This window comes from Micromesistius poutassou (assembly GCF_964030765.1).
Source record: "Micromesistius poutassou genome assembly, chromosome: 23".
NCBI lineage: Eukaryota > Metazoa > Chordata > Actinopteri > Gadiformes > Gadidae > Micromesistius > Micromesistius poutassou.
Window position 1 is genome coordinate 10019624 of NC_140293.1, and position 15778 is coordinate 10035401.

General features: G+C 48.8%; 2 protein-coding genes and 1 pseudogene across 3 annotated transcripts in view; 1 reads left to right on the forward strand and 2 right to left on the reverse strand.

Moving 5' to 3' along the window:
• The window catches only part of LOC311368784 (tudor domain-containing protein 7B-like), a gene marked incomplete at its 3' end in the record, with an annotated part of 15573 nt that extends 15289 nt beyond the window's left edge, over positions 1-284 (forward strand). Inside the window, exon 10 of the mRNA XM_084487559.1 lies at positions 125-284. Coding sequence (XP_084343685.1) covers positions 125-284 — 160 coding nt within the window. The remainder of the gene's footprint in view (positions 1-124) is intronic.
• Positions 285-2110: 1826 nt separating this feature from the next.
• On the reverse strand, positions 2111-11353 carry LOC311368457 (calcium-binding protein 2-like). Its single transcript, XM_084487263.1, has 8 exons — positions 10563-11353; positions 10154-10237; positions 9349-9478; positions 7237-7267; positions 6973-7116; positions 6301-6410; positions 2821-2968; positions 2111-2603 (listed from the first exon to the last, which is right to left on the reverse strand). Exons 2-8 carry the CDS (start codon positions 10234-10236, stop codon positions 2575-2577), a joined length of 675 nt encoding a protein of 224 aa, XP_084343389.1. The 5' UTR covers position 10237; positions 10563-11353; the 3' UTR covers positions 2111-2574.
• Positions 11354-11531: 178 nt separating this feature from the next.
• LOC311368785 lies at positions 11532-13495 on the reverse strand (annotated as a pseudogene). The gene is made up of 2 exons: positions 12086-13495; positions 11532-11944 (listed from the first exon to the last, which is right to left on the reverse strand). The product of its transcript is annotated as an uncharacterized misc_RNA (transcript).
• Between the last annotated feature and the right edge of the window lie 2283 nt (positions 13496-15778).

Here is a 15778-nt window from a genome sequence, read left to right on the forward strand (position 1 = left end):
CCCCCCCCCCCCCCCCCCCCCCCCCCGCCGGGCGCCGGGGAGAACCACCGCCGGGCCCGGGCCCCCCCCCCTCCCCCCCCCGCCCCGGCTCCTTTGCGTCTCTGATTGTGTTGATCCAACACAGAGATGCACGTCGGAGCTGCTTCCTGTGCGCCGCTGACCGGGTCAAAATGGAGGACAGTGTTGAGCTGTGGCTGAAGAGGTGGAGGTCCTCCCGCTGTCTTGTTGTGTTCTGGGCTGAAGAGGTGGAGGTCCTCCCGCTGTCTTGTTGTGTTCTGGGCTGAAGAGGTGGAGGTCCTCCCGCTGTCTTGTTGTGTTCTGGGCTGTGTGCGACGCTTGTCTTGTGATTGTTGATACGATACACATGCTTTGCTTTGCACGTTATCCCCTTGACGCGGAGAGCACTTGAGGTGCACATTGCACATTGCACGCACACACACACACACACACACACACACACACGCACGCACACACACACACACACACACACACACACACACACACACACACACACACACACACACACACACACACACACACGCACACACACACACACACACACACACACACCCCTCTGCTAAATGAGGCTTCTATTCCAAAAAGTTTGAGCCCCCTGTTGAGCCTGTGGGAGAGGGGGGGTCCACTGCTGACTGTGGGCTCCAGACAACGCCGGACCAAATGGAGGACACAGAGAGAGGGCGTTCTCTGAGATATTGAGTGGTTCCGTTTACAGACATCCCCGTCTGCGTCTCACCACCCAGGAAGATGGAGACATGAATGTAAACCACTTCAGCCTTTACTCCACTTATGCAAACCAGTCCTGTTCTGCCCGCTTTGTGTACCTGGTTAAATATGAACGCATTCATTTATCTATCTAGAAAGAAGATATTCTGCGTGTTTGAATGTGTGGGATGGACGTTACTGACGAGTTGAGGGTCAAATATGCCGTCGGACACAATGTCAGTTGTGGGGTTTTACGGAAGCTAATGTCCGTAGTTTTGGTTTGGTGTAGATTAGGAGATGAGATAACATTTTTTATGTTTTGCCCTTTAATATACATTGTAGTTTGTTAAGCAAATGCATGATGAATAATTTGATACAGTCAATTCAAGAAGGTAAATTACATAATCAATATTAGTTGTTTTCAAGTGAGCAGGATGTGCAAAGAAAATATCCTTGTTTTGTAAAAAAAAAAAGAAAAGAAAATGCTGATGTATTAGGGTTGAAAAAAAAACTATTTGCTGTGAATGTGTGTTGAAGCCCATTTCCACACTTTGTATCTCTATTGCAACTATATTTTCCTCTTTTCTCTTTCAACACTAAGGCCAATTTGGCATCCATTTTGTATTTCTCTCAAATTACCTGTCTCTCCAAATGATGTGAATTTCCTGGTTACTGTATAAGCTGGAGTCTTAAGACTCACAAATGATGCTTAGAAATGCTGTATGGTACATTTATGAAAGCAGAGTTGGCACATATAACTTAATATTACATATATTGTGTTACAGATAGTTTTACTATTAGAAATGAATAATATATGAATACGTTTGACGGTTTGTTCCTACAACTCTAACACGTTAAACTTTTGGCACATGTGTTGTGACACGAAAGCATGTGTGAATAAATGAGTATAATTATGTTATTTTCCCCCCATGCTTGATAATTGCAAATGTTTGTCATTCTTTAAAACGACTTTGACAAAGCTGCTTTAAGCTGCATTACGGTACATGATGAGATTATAGTGAGTTTGACTTGCAGTGTTCATTTATCTCTGAATAAAAGCCCATTATTTAATTGTTTCCATTTGTTAACGGGGAGTGGTACAGGCTGTAGGACTATACCCCAGAGATAAACAGCTCATTAAGTTCATCCTGCGTCTGAAGGCCAGTGCCCATAACACATGAGAAGCTCCTGTCTGAGAGAATAAAGTTAACACGACAACTTGGTTGTGGTCTCGGGATTCTTTTGTTTATCACCTATTATTGCACACGTGCACACATTAGTGCACAACAAAAGTAAAGTCCATCGCTTCACAGTTTGAATGACTTTGGTAAAATAGAAAAATATACATTTTTGTTTTAAAAATTGTATTACAGTAAGAGGTTCACATTCTCCAAAATACAAACACAAGATAAAGTATTACATCGATTTATAGCGTTCCTCTCAAATGTAGGCACTATATTTCTAGTACAGGTTCCTTTTTCCATTTCCTGCAATATACAATAAGATGACGCAGTCTATGCTTTAAGTTAAGATAGCATTCTTCTCAACTGATCACAAATATACTCTCTAGTTATATTAGTGACAAAGTGCATCTGTGATGTACATTATCTGGAACGTTAAACTCACTCGTTATGTGTTCACTTATTCTTTGATACGTCTCCATGACAACCACGGACACAAGGGAAAAACATGCAAAGTTATTCAAAGGTCAGTTATAGGCAACCACACACCGCTAGTAGCATTACTACTGCAGCAGTGTTGCACCCGTCCATTCACTGTGTGACCGCGTGACGCGTCGCAAAGAGGAGGACTTGATCCACCGGGTCCGTACTTCAAAACGTCTGCTGGCATCTAGCGGATTGACAGCATCATCACAAACTCTGCAGAGGAGATGAGAGACAGAAGCATCCCGTGTCACCCATGGCAGGTCAAAGGTCAGAACAGAGGCCTCCAGGCCGAGAACATTGTGGTTCAAACCAAGCCGTCACCAGACTCAGACCCCTCTGTGTTCAGTGAGCACAGAGTATATCTAGTCCGTTATATATAGTCCATTATACTCTGATACTCAGAGCCACATCATGTGAGCTCTCCGCTCACCCTCAAAGTCGATGTCTCCGTCGGCGTTGATGTCTAGCTCCTTCAGGATCTCCTCCAGCTCCCCTTTCTTCAGCTTCTCCCCCAGCAGCGTCTTCACCGCCTCCTTCATCTCGTCCTGGTTGATCTTCCCGTCCCCGTCCAGGTCGAACTGAGAGAGAGAGAGAGAGAGAGAGAGAGAGAGAAAGAGAGAGAGGGAGAGGGAGAGGGAGAGGGAGAGAGAGAGAGGTAAGGAGACATGGGGATAAAAGAGAACGAGAGTTTCCATTCTCCACAACAGTAAATAGTTTGAACAAAAACATGAATACCTTACATCAACATCAGTTATCTGAACGACTCCATATTGGACATAGATACAATTTGATTTGTTTAGTTAAACTCTGTCTCTCACACATGAACTTTTAAACCATGCAGTCCAATATGAACCATGCTGACTATTAACAGACCGGCTGAGGACAACCTTCAGACAACCTTCAGACACACGGAGCCGCTGGACGGGAGGGGAGGAGTCTCACAGAGCGTACGGAGCGGGGAGGTGCTGTGTGTGGAGAGGAGGTGCTGTGAGGAGGTGCTGTGTGAGGAGAGGAGGTGCTGTAAGGAGGTGCTCTGTGAGGAGAGGAGGTGCTGTGAGGAGGTGCTGTATGGGGAGGAGGTGCTGTGGGGAGGAGGTGCTGTGAGGAGAGGAGGTGCTGTGAGGAGGTGCTGTGGGGAGGTGCTGTGAGGAGGTGCTGTGAGGAGGTGCTGTGAGGAGGAGGTGCTGTGAGGAGAGGAGGTGCTGTGAGGAGGTGCTGTGGGGAGGTGCTGTGAGGAGGTGCTGTGAGGAGGGGCTGTGGGGAGAGGAGGTGCTGTGGGGAGGTGCTGTGAGGAGGTGCTGTGAAGAGGGGCTGTGGGGAGGTGCTGTGAGGAGGTGCTGTGAGGAGGGGCTGTGGGGAGGTGCTGTGAGGAGGTGCTGTGGGGAGGTGCTGTGAGGAGGTGCTGTGAGGAGGAGGTGCTGTGGGGAGGAGGTGCTGTGGGGAGGTGCTGTGGGGAGGTGCTGTGGGGAGGTGCTGTGAGGAGGTGCTGTGAGGAGGGGCTGTGGGGAGGTGCTGTGAGGAGGTGCTGTGAGGAGGGGCTGTGGGGAGGTGCTGTGGGGAGGTGCTGTGAGGAGGTGCTGTGAAGAGGGGCTGTGGGGAGGTGCTGTGAGGAGGTGCTGTGAGGAGGGGCTGTGGGGAGGTGCTGTGAGGAGGTGCTGTGGGGAGGTGCTGTGAGGAGGTGCTGTGAGGAGGAGGTGCTGTGGGGAGGAGGTGCTGTGGGGAGGTGCTGTGGGGAGAGGAGGTGCTGTGAGGAGGTGCTGTGAGGAGGAGGTGCTGTGAGGAGGTGCTGTGGGGAGGTGCTGTGGGGAGGTGCTGTGAGGAGGAGGTGCTGTGGGGAGGAGGTGCTGTGGGGAGGTGCTGTGGGGAGAGGAGGTGCTGTGGGGAGGAGGTGCTGTGGGGAGGTGCTGTGGGGAGAGGAGGTGCTGTGAGGGGAGGAGGTGCTGTGTGGGGAGGAGGTGCTGTGAGGAGGGGCTGTGAGGAGGTGCTGTGAGGAGGTGCTGTGGGGAGGAGGTGCTGTGGGGAGGTGCTGTGGGGAGAGGAGGTGCTGTGGGGAGGAGGTGCTGTGGGGAGGTGCTGTGGGGAGAGGAGGTGCTGTGAGGGGAGGAGGTGCTGTGTGGGGAGGAGGTGCTGTGAGGAGGGGCTGTGAGGAGGTGCTGTGAGGAGGTGCTGTGGGGAGGAGGTGCTGTGAGGAGGTGCTGTGAGGAGAGGAGGTGCTGTGAGGAGGTGCTGTGAGGAGGTGCTGTGAGGAGGTGCTGTGAGGAGGTGCTGTGGGGAGGGGCTGTGGGGAGGTGCTGTGAGGAGGTGCTGTGTGGAGGAGGTGCTGTGAGGAGGTGCTGTGAGGAGGTGCTGTGAGGAGGAGGTGCTGTGGGGAGGTGCTGTGTGGGGAGGAGGTGCTGTGAGGAGGTGCTGTGGGGAGAGGAGGTGCTGTGAGGAGGTGCTGTGTGGAGGTGCTGTGAGGAGGTGCTGTGTGGGGAGAGGAGGTGCTGTAAGGAGGTGCTCTGTGAGGAGAGGAGGTGCTGTGAGGAGGTGCTGTATGGGGAGGAGGTGCTGTGGGGAGAGGAGGTGCTGTGAGGAGGAGGTGCTGTGAGGAGGTGCTGTGGGGAGGTGCTGTGAGGAGGAGGTGCTGTGAGGAGAGGAGGTGCTGTGAGGAGGTGCTGTGAGGAGGAGGTGCTGTGAGGGGAGGAGGTGCTGTGAGGAGGTGCTGTGGGGAGGTGCTGTGAGGAGGTGCTGTGAGGAGGGGCTGTGGGGAGGTGCTGTGAAGAGGGGCTGTGGGGAGGTGCTGTGAGGAGGTGCTGTGAGGAGGGGCTGTGGGGAGGTGCTGTGAGGAGGTGCTGTGGGGAGGTGCTGTGAGGAGGTGCTGTGAGGAGGGGCTGTGGGGAGGTGCTGTGTGGGGAGGAGGTGCTGTGAGGAGGGGCTGTGAGGAGGTGCTGTGAGGAGGAGGTGCTGTGGGGAGGTGCTGTGAGGAGGAGGTGCTGTGGGGAGGAGGTGCTGTGGGGAGGTGCTGTGGGGAGAGGAGGTGCTGTGAGGAGGTGCTGTGAGGAGGAGGTGCTGTGAGGAGGTGCTGTGGGGAGGTGCTGTGGGGAGGTGCTGTGAGGAGGAGGTGCTGTGGGGAGGAGGTGCTGTGGGGAGGTGCTGTGGGGAGAGGAGGTGCTGTGGGGAGGAGGTGCTGTGAGGAGGTGCTGTGGGGAGAGGAGGTGCTGTGAGGGGAGGAGGTGCTGTGAGGAGGTGCTGTGAGGAGGTGCTGTGAGGAGGTGCTGTGGGGAGGTGCTGTGAGGAGGAGGTGCTGTGAGGGGAGGAGGTGCTGTGGGGAGGAGGTGCTGTGAGGAGGAGGTGCTGTGAGGAGGTGCTGTGAGGAGGTGCTGTGTGGGGAGGAGGTGCTGTGAGGAGGTGCTGTGAGGAGGTGCTGTGGGGGGAGGAGGTGCTGTGGGGAGGTGCTGTGAGGAGGAGGTGCTGTGAGGAGGTGCTGTGAGGAGGTGCTGTGGTGAGGAGGTGCTGTGAGGAGGTGCTGTGTGGGGAGGAGGTGCTGTGAGGAGGTGCTGTGAGGAGGTGCTGTGAGGAGGAGGTGCTGTGAGGAGGTGCTGTAAGGAGGTGCTGTGAGGAAGAGGTGCTGTGGGGAGGTGCTGTGAGGAGGTGCTGTGAGGAGGTGCTGTGAGGAGGAGGTGCTGTGGGGAGGTGCTGTGGGGAGGTGCTGTGGGGAGGTGCTGTGAGGAGGAGGTGCTGTGGGGAGGAGGTGCTGTGAGGAGGTGCTGTGAGGAGGAGGTGCTGTGGGGAGGTGCTGTGGGGAGGTGCTGTGAGGAGGTGCTGTGGGGAGGAGGTGCTGTGAGGAGGTGCTGTGAGGAGGTGCTGAGGAGGTGCTGTGGGGGGAGGAGGTGCTGTGGGGAGGTGCTGTAAGGAGGTGCTGTGGGCCCACCTGAACGAAGGCGGACTGCAGCTCCTTCAGGCCCAGCATGTCCGCAGTCTCCCCCATCATCCTGGGGCCCATCAGCTCAGTGAAGTCCTCAAAGTCCATCAGCCCCCCCACTGAGACACACAGGGGGAGGGGAGGGGAGGGGAGGGGAGGGGAGGGGTGAGGAGGGGAGGGGAGGGGAGGGGAGGGGAGGTGATGGAGGGGAGGGGAGGGGAGGGGAGGGGAGGGGAGGTGATGGAGGGGTGAGGAGGGGAGGGGAGGTGATGGAGGGGAGGGGAGGGGAGGGGAGGGGAGGGGAGGGGAGGTGATGGAGGGGTGATGGAGGGGAGGGGAGGGGAGGGGAGGGGAGGTGATGGAGGGGTGATGGAGGGGTGATGGAGGGGAGGGGAGGGGAGGGGAGGGGAGGTGATGGAGGGGTGAGGAGGGGAGGGGAGGGGAGGTGAGGGGAGGTGATGGAGGGGTGAGGAGGGGAGGGGAGGAAGAAGGTGAGGGGAGGTGATGGAGGGGTGAGGAGCGGGGGAAGAGAGAGTATGTGAGTTGGGATGACGCTAAATAAAACAACAACATGAATTGAATGCACATCAACTAAAAAAAAAAAAAAAAACATTGATACACTTTTGAATCCAGGCTCCTCATTATTGAAGCTTCCCATGCGAACGTTTCCCTTCTACTCACTCCTCATCTTGATCTGCTGGACGATCTCCAGCAGCTCCATCTCGGTGGGCATGTAGCCCATGGTCCTCATGCACTCCGCCACGTCCTTGTAGTTGAGGTAGCCGTCCTGGTCGTAGTCAAACTCTTTAAAGGCATCTGCCAGCTCTGAGGAGGGGCGCAACGGAATCAGTTGTTACCGAGGCAACAGCAAAAGAATGGACGGACCAGAGAAACCTGGAACGGATGGTTGAGTAAAGCATGAGGTGTCCCTTGGTTGTTACTCACCATCCAACTCTGCCTGAGCCAATTCTCTCTCCTGCATTCAAAAATCAAATGATCACACAAACAAAATATATTAAACCATTTGGATAACACGCGGCGTTTCTCCACTGTGCTGTACGGAGACGTCTCGGCTGCCCAGCCCAGCTGGGATTTACATTCCCATTACGTTCAGGCTTCCTGCTTGAAGGTCTTTAACTGATGACTTTTATACTATAGCCTACCTTATTGATCAGAGTGATTCGTTTAAGACACATTTCATATATTTGGCTTGTTTCAGATGGACAGCGACACAATGATATCCGCGATGATGAATTCAGTTTGACCTTCAATATTCCCCCTTATTTGCCTTCTAATCTCCAAAGCTCATTGAGGGCGGATTTATTTCAGGTTAGTTCTGTTTACACATTGAACAATGTTTCACACATATTTTCCAGAGTGCGAAACATGAAACATATAATATTATTTTTGCAAGAAAATCATCACAGCGGGGTGCTTCATAAAACCTTTAATACCCTTTTTGATTAGGCTTTTTTAGTTATAGGAACAAACAAATAATAAAGAATAAAGCTGTACATACTATGTGTGCATGGCATGGCCTCTTATACACAAGAACGCGCAGATTATTTACTTTGTATAGGTCTATATTCCTACAATGAACGGAGAGGTACCAGACTGATATTCGTGCCTCTCAAGTGGACAGGCCTCCAACCAATCATAGCAACGATACAGGTGGTCCAGCACTGAGCAATTAAAAAAATACATCTTTCTTTTTGACCAAAGCTTGACCAAAGTGCAGTCGTTTTTTTTGTGCAAATATACCGTCCAGTTTGATTAAAACCGTCTACATCAAAAAAAAAATATCTTTCTATATCAGCGGCTGCCATCTTTGAAAATGTTTCTTTCTTTTTTTTGCACGCGAGCCGAGCCGGACCTGATCTGCGAAGCGCATGAAACCGGCAGGAGCGGTCTGGTTCCCCAGGCCAACCACTTCTCGCTCCGACCAGCAACCAGGGCTGACATCTCCACCGCCCGCTGGGGGCGGAGCAACCCAGCTCGGTGCCTTTCAACTGGTAGTGAAGCGCTCATCACCGCGGCGGAGTATGGTTCGGTAAAAGCGCCACAGACTAAGGTTAGTGTACGGTCGTTTTAGAGACTTTCTTATGGATAGAAAGGCAAATAAGACGGCTGGTTTGAATTTGAAGTTGGCCCGAGTGCCAGACCCAATAGGGACATCAGAACTAGCACTTGATCTACACTTTTTGGTGAGTTAATGACCGTGTTTCCTAGGAATAATATGCATTCAGAACAGAATAAATTCTGTTCTGCTCTTGTTTTTCTGAATTAATCACATAATAATCTCAGAATTCTGAGATAAGGTTTTGTGGTATGAAAATTCGGAAGCTAATTCAGACGCTATCTAAGTGAATGAGAGCTTCTCTTGGGATTTCAAGGTGTTCATTCAGAAAAACTGAGCAATTCTTTTTTAAACCATTAAAATTTCAAGAATTCAGAAAAAAAGGCAGAATTAGTATTCCTTAAATGTAAAACCACTCACTGAATGTGTGTGTAGGATGGGAGGGACTTATGAGGACAGTCGGAACGCGTCCCTGTAATCACTTTAAACCTTCCACTGCTCATTTCCTTGACGTCATGCCGAATCCCATTTGTGATTTGTTGGACGACACACTGGGACACACTTGAAATGCATTCAAGCAAACTAATGAGGCAGATAAACAGAAATCCACAGGAGGCTTATGTCTAAGAGCTCTCTACCTGGGAGTGGATTAACACACACACACACACACACACACACACACACACACACACACACACACACACACACACAACCTCAAAAGGTAAGAGGTAAGCTGCATGAGTTCGCTTGCCTTTTCTTTGTTTAGAAGTATATGTTTTGAATTTGTAGTGTAGTGTTTATTAAGTTATAAAGAGGTGCTTTAATATAATATAATAGAACATCATTGGACACACCACTGAGATAACAAAACCAGTTGAAAAAGCAGTACTTTCATATCCAATGTTCTACCAAAAGCGGGGCCCACACCTCGTTCCTAGACCTGGGGTTCCCGGGGTGTTCCTGGTGTGCGCTTTACGTACCGCGCCGAACACGCTGTTGAGCACCGACGTGTACACCACGGTCATGGCCTCCGTGGTCTTCTTCTTGCTCTTCTTCTTGGACTTCTTGGGCGGCTCGGAGGACGAGCCCGACGGGCAGTCGCTCTCCGGACTACCGGATCAGAGACAGAAATCAAGAAATCAAATAAGACTCTGAACCTTGACAACTACATGACAACTGGAAACTGCTGGTACTGACAAAAGCATAGTCAAAGTCACCTTGATTCTAAATAGTGATCTGGTTCTACATTGACTGCATATTCAGACACGTGATACAGGTATGCATTTCATTGATGAGCAGGTAGGGTAGGGGCTAGTGCTGTTATTGTGGGCGGATATCAAGGATATTGTGGGCGACAGTAGCTCATGAGGTAGAGCGGGTTAACTGCTACTTCTATCCCCGGCTCCTCCTAGCGGAGTGTCGAGGTGTCCCTGAGCAAGACGCCTCACCCTGACTGCTCCCGATGAGCTGGCTGTCGCCCTGCGTGGTTGACTCCGCCGTCGGTGTGTGAATGTGTGAATTAATGGTTGTAAGGCGCTTTGGATAAAAGAGTCAGAAAAAATCCCCCTAAATGTAAAATGTAAAAAATATCGGGGGAGATGGAGATTTTACTCATTTCGGTACTTTGATTTGTTGGACGATTGTCTTACAATGCAATTAGTGAGTTCATTCTTGGCATGGGACTTGAACCCATAACCCCGGTACTGTCAATGTCAGGCTCTAGTATCGGTTGGGATCGACAGCCTCAATCATAACAAAGGTAAGGGGGCGTAAAAGGAATCCTACCCCTCTGCTGAGGATGTGGAGACATTGGAGGTGATGGAGAGGGAGGAGGTGGTGGAGGGAGTCCTCTCTGCTGCCTTGGACATGCTTCAGGGGGAGCAGAGACGTAGGTCATAGGTCACAGAGTTATACAGAGACAGCGCTTCAGAGCTGACTGGACTGGGTCTCAGAGTACACAGGACGGGCTCCGGTGTTCCACTCGTTATACCATACTTCTGATTACATTTCCCAGTACCTTTTATTTGATTTTATTTGATGAAATGTCGATTAACTTTTGAATTGACAAATTAACCAACATAGGCCTACTCCTAGCACTAACAACTAGCGCCCTTCATCGTCAGACCGTCCTATCCAGCTCACTAACACTAACCCTAACCTTAACCCAAAGCAGCAACAGTTTAACACGGCTCACCTGGTTCACCACTCCTGAAAAAGAGAGAAAGGGGAAACGGTGTCCTCTTCTTCTGTTCTTCTCTGGTCCACGGAGGTCTCTCTCCCTTCTTCTTCTTCTTCTTCTGTACTTCTCTAGGCCACGGAGCTCTGAACTCTATCCCTTCCCGAGAGGCTTAAAGTGTTAATGACCTCACCTGGCTCAAGGAGCGGTCAGAGATTAGAGAGCAGGACGTCACGTGAGAAACCAGGTACAGACACATCCGATTAGGAGGACGTATAAAACACATTGTTGGATGTTTAAATCTCACAATAACCATTGCGTTGCATTCATAACTACCATAGCACTGTTTACTATTGTGTCAATTTGCAGATTGCTTTATACAATTTCTTTTTCTATCTTGCTCAAGGAACCCAGCACCTTTCGGCTGGGTGTCACAACACACTAGAATAACGATCCTGTACACAAACCATGCAAACCAAATTCTAATGGAAATGCAATTTGCAATTCAATAAGTCATTACATTATGCAATTGACAATTCATTATGCAATTTAATAATGTAATTTGTAAATACATTATTCAAAGTGTATTTTAATATGCAAAGTGACAATGAAATCCTCAATACAATTTGCAAAAGTTATAACAATAAAAATAGAATAACATTTTGTCAAATTTTTTGAGTTCCTTTATTCAAATTGAAAAGCTATAGCGTCCCCGTGATTGCAATGCACTTCGCCACGCTCCGTGTGTTGCAAAATTCAAATGACATTTCAATCCGCAAAACACTTTGCAAATCGTTTTGCAAAACGTATCAGCCAATCGCGTCTGGGCGGGAACTATGTCACTTGCTCGTCAGACCAGCTGATCATCCACGCACGTTGCAATTTATTTTCTATGCCTACCATTGTGCCATGGTTGCTATGGTTTGACTGAGTTTACGTAATTATAACTGAAAATGGCGGAAAAGACGGTCTGGAAGCTGCTGCGGGATAAATAAATAAATAAATTGCAACGTGCGAGCTGTGTTGGGGTTTGGCAACTTTTTCTTCTGAACTGCATCAACGTATGCTAAAAGCATGGGCCAAATGAACATCTATGGCCACAGAAAGGTCGGGGAAAGGTAGAAGATCCTGTGGTGCTGGTGTAATCTTCTCTTCGGGCAGGAACATTGTGGAAGATGTAGCGCATAGCTCGCAACAGCCTGTCTACCTGCCATGTTGTGAATCCTCCCTTCATGGCATTGTGGAGGATGTGCAAGCCACAACTGCCAACACTGATGAGTTGTGCATCCCCATAAAGCTCTGAATGTTCGTTCTGAAGGAGCTTCATCATCTTCAGATTGACATTTGGTCCATCCATACTGAGACAGCAGGTGTCTCAAGTTCAGTTTTGCAACACATTCCTATGAATTGTCACAAAAAAGTTTTTTGAAAATGAATAGGCCTATGGTTAACTTTCCTGATTAAAAAAAAAACCATAGCACCCTGATTATGACATAAAATGTTAAAATGGGGATATAACGACAATAAGAAATCAGACCTGCAAACTCCTCAGAGTAAAAATCCCATCCGTCCGTAAAACTTGTGGCTATTTGGGAGTCCGGGAACATGCTCGCGAACACTGCCCCTATACCTTCGCTCGAAGTGTACGAGTGGTGTTTGGATGCAGTGTTCAGGCACCAGAGAACCTCAGCCCTGAGGGATGACGTTTGGAATTGTGATGGAAGTAACATCTGTCCGTCTATCGCTGCTGAGGTGCCAGCAGGGCTAGTGACATTTGCTTGGGTTGCCGCGACCCCTGTAGTCCTAGTGCTGCTGCTAGGACCGCAAAACAACGACATCGAGAGCTGCTCCCCCCTCGCACGAAGCCGCTGCTGGTGAACGCTGGACGCGTTGTGTGACTTGTTCGCTGTAATGCCATTCCATGTCACACTGATCGTTTTTTTTTTACACAACGAGCAAAATGCTTCTCGGTCATTTCCCATCACGGGTTTCAGCCCTTCAGTCTTTAAATGCCGGGTCGTCAACCCACGTTTGAGAAAACTTGCATTTCCCCATTTCTCATAGAAACTCAGCCGTACGGAACTCTGACGAGAAATGGCGGAAAATGTTTGTGGCGTCGCTATAGCAACCACGGAACTCTTAACAGCTACTCAGTTCAGGTCCTGTTAGCACCGTAAACTGTATTTTTAGGCTAGATTGTTAAAACATGTAAACACAAATATTAAGCAAAAAATGGAAACTCATTATATATTGAGGTGGTGATGAAAAATTTACTACCAAGTCAAATTGGGTTTGTTACCTTTTACTACCTTTCAAGTAGCCAGGCTAGCGCCGCCTACTGGTTCCGGCAAATTTAATTTGCCTCAACCATATAGTCAGGGAACTAGCAATGCGTTTCGGTTTGCTCCGTCCGCCAGAGCGGACGGACCAATCAGCGAGCAGATGTGGCGATGACGGGCGATAACAGTTGACGAGATGGATGTCGGCGAAGCTATACGCTCTGTGCTTGAAACTATTCCGGATATTGAAGACTTAAAGCCAGAACAAGAAGCATGTTTGACGAACTTTTTGGAGGGCAAAGACGTTTTTGGACTTCTTCCTACCGGGTTTGGGAAAAGTTTAATTTACCAGCTGGCCCCGTTAGTGGCGAAGACATTATGCAAGCCAAACGCTAATGCTAACCCTATTGTCATCGTTGTGTCCCCCCTGCTTGCCCTGATAGAAGACCAGATTAAGGAGGCAGGGATACTGGGTGTAACAGCAGGCCAGCTTGGCGTTAGTGATGACCAGGACATAATAAACGGAAATAAATAAACGCATAGCATACGTCACCGCCAAGCAGCAGCGATTAGTCGAAGCAAACGGAAGCAACCGCCTCCCGGAAGCAAACGAATCTCTACGGCTCGTGTTCAGACGCTATATGAAATGTAATGAAGTAAGCGGCTGATGCATCAGGCTACCTTTCAAGGGCCTTAATTTTAAATTTTATTTTTACTACCTTTTACTATCGGGCGGATACCATGGGGAGGTCATACAATCTCTGTAGATTCTCATAACTATCCAGTGTTTTAGAACTATAAAGGTCCTTAAAACAGTACATACCCTACCCTTCACCATTCCATAAATGATAATCCATAATAGAGGGACGAAAAATGTTTTTTTGTGAATGGGGCCAAGGATTGAGGCAGACGTGAATTTGTAATGAGAGCGAAATTGGCTCCAAATTTTCAGAGTAGAGAGTACTACAGGATGAGAGGTGAAGCTAGAAGATCTTATAGGTAAGGATGAATAAATTAAGGCCCTAAGGCTAGATTATTTGCATTACTGTTCCTCACACCAGCTTATATGAGGAGAGTGTAGCCAACAGACTATCTTATGAATATTTGCAGCCCAGTAGTAGTGGATAAAACTGGGCAAAGCAAGTCCGCCAAAACGCTGCCTTTGTAGAAGGTTCTTATTAACTCTGGGTGCTTGGTTGCCCCATATAAATGAGTTCACCGCTTGACTAATTGATTTAAAAAATGCTTCAGTAAGAAAAATAGGTAAACAGTCATCTTCACTGCATTTATAAGACCCGTCAGTGAGTGGTAGGGCAGACCATCTTTTAAAATCATCCTTCATTTGGTTAACTAATGTTGTTAAGTTATCAGCATGAAGAGAAGTGAAAGATCTGGTAATATGAATTCCTAAATATTTGAACCCATCTTCAGAAAGGTGGAAAGGAAAGGAGGGTGTGAGAAGGGGAACATCCCTTCTCACCTTCTCTCCCCTCACATCATATGTTAATGTGGTATTTGGACTTCCGGTGCACTAGGGGTGCCACATGCAGCCTTGGCCAGGGAATGTCCCCCTTGGTAAATGGTATGGCCTAACTGGCCTTGATTGGTCCACCTGAAACCAATTAGTGGGCTTATTTAAGGGGAGTGGCATTTTGTGGCTGGGGGCAAGGTATGAGAGCACACGGTAGTGTTTGTTAGGCTATTGCTATGCTGATTGAATGCAACAGTTGTTTCTTTTTTGTAACATTTCTTTATTTTTGTAATTAATGGCTTTATTTTTGTTCATTAATTTTTGGGACCTTGGTTTGGAGGAAATAAAACTTCACCTTTTTGTCCACAATCCCGAACCTGGCTGTCGTCGTCAACTTTCTCTCTACCATCATCCGGAGCCCAATCAATGTAGCCTACTCCTGCTGGACCCCAGTCACAAGACCTAAGTCACAGGGCACGTCAGACTCAAGAACCCGAAATTCTCCCAAGAGCACGCAAAGCGAGGATCAAGAGAAGAGTCTGTAATTTCTGATTCAACCCGTAATTCATAATCTATGAAAACCGGGCGATGCAGAGCAACAAGGCTTCTCCTACGTCCGCTGCCACTGGGGGCGGAGCTAGGAAAAAACCCAAACCGCCAACTGAGGCGAGCAGCAAGGCCCCTCTAATGTCCACTCCCAACGAGAGGCGCTAAGAGGAACCGCTGGCAGGCATAACAACGAACAGTGCATCTAATCGGCTTCACAAAGCAACGAAGAAGCTCTGGTTGCCAGTGAACACACAGAATGTGTAAAACTGGAGCAAATATGCGACATTGGATTAAAGTCCACACGAGCAATCATAACTTTCTCAATAAACGCAACGTAACGCAACGCAACGCAACGCAATTGTGCCAACGGGGTGGAACGGGGAAAACAAAAGGATATATGACATTGTAGATTTTGAGAAACCATTCATACCCTATTGTTAATATGATTAAATGTTCGATTATTGATATTCTCAAACGTGCCAATGGTATGATATTAATAAATCAGTGTTGCATTGTTGGCAGTCTTGATTAATACTGATTCAATCATATATAGTTTTCATTCTACGACATTGTTTGTTGTTGTGACGCATTTCAGCACATTTAATAACAAAGCTGCAATATCCTCACATAGCCACAAGGAAGCAGGGCCGAGCACATACAATAGCCGTTTCTCAATTCGAGTTCTTGTGTGTACTCGTGTACTTGCGTTCTCGTGAAACGTCATCAGTGGTAGCCCAAGTACTGTTCCAATTCCAAATCGAGAACGCATCGAGATCTCGATGCGACGCATCTCGATGCGTTCTCGATGAGGCCGTTCTACCGAGGATGCATCGGAGGTGACTCGTGTGGACTTGGGACCGTTAAATATCCCAGGATGCATCCCCATGTTTTAAAATATTAGTATGTAAGCTATAATAATAGGGTATATATAGGAA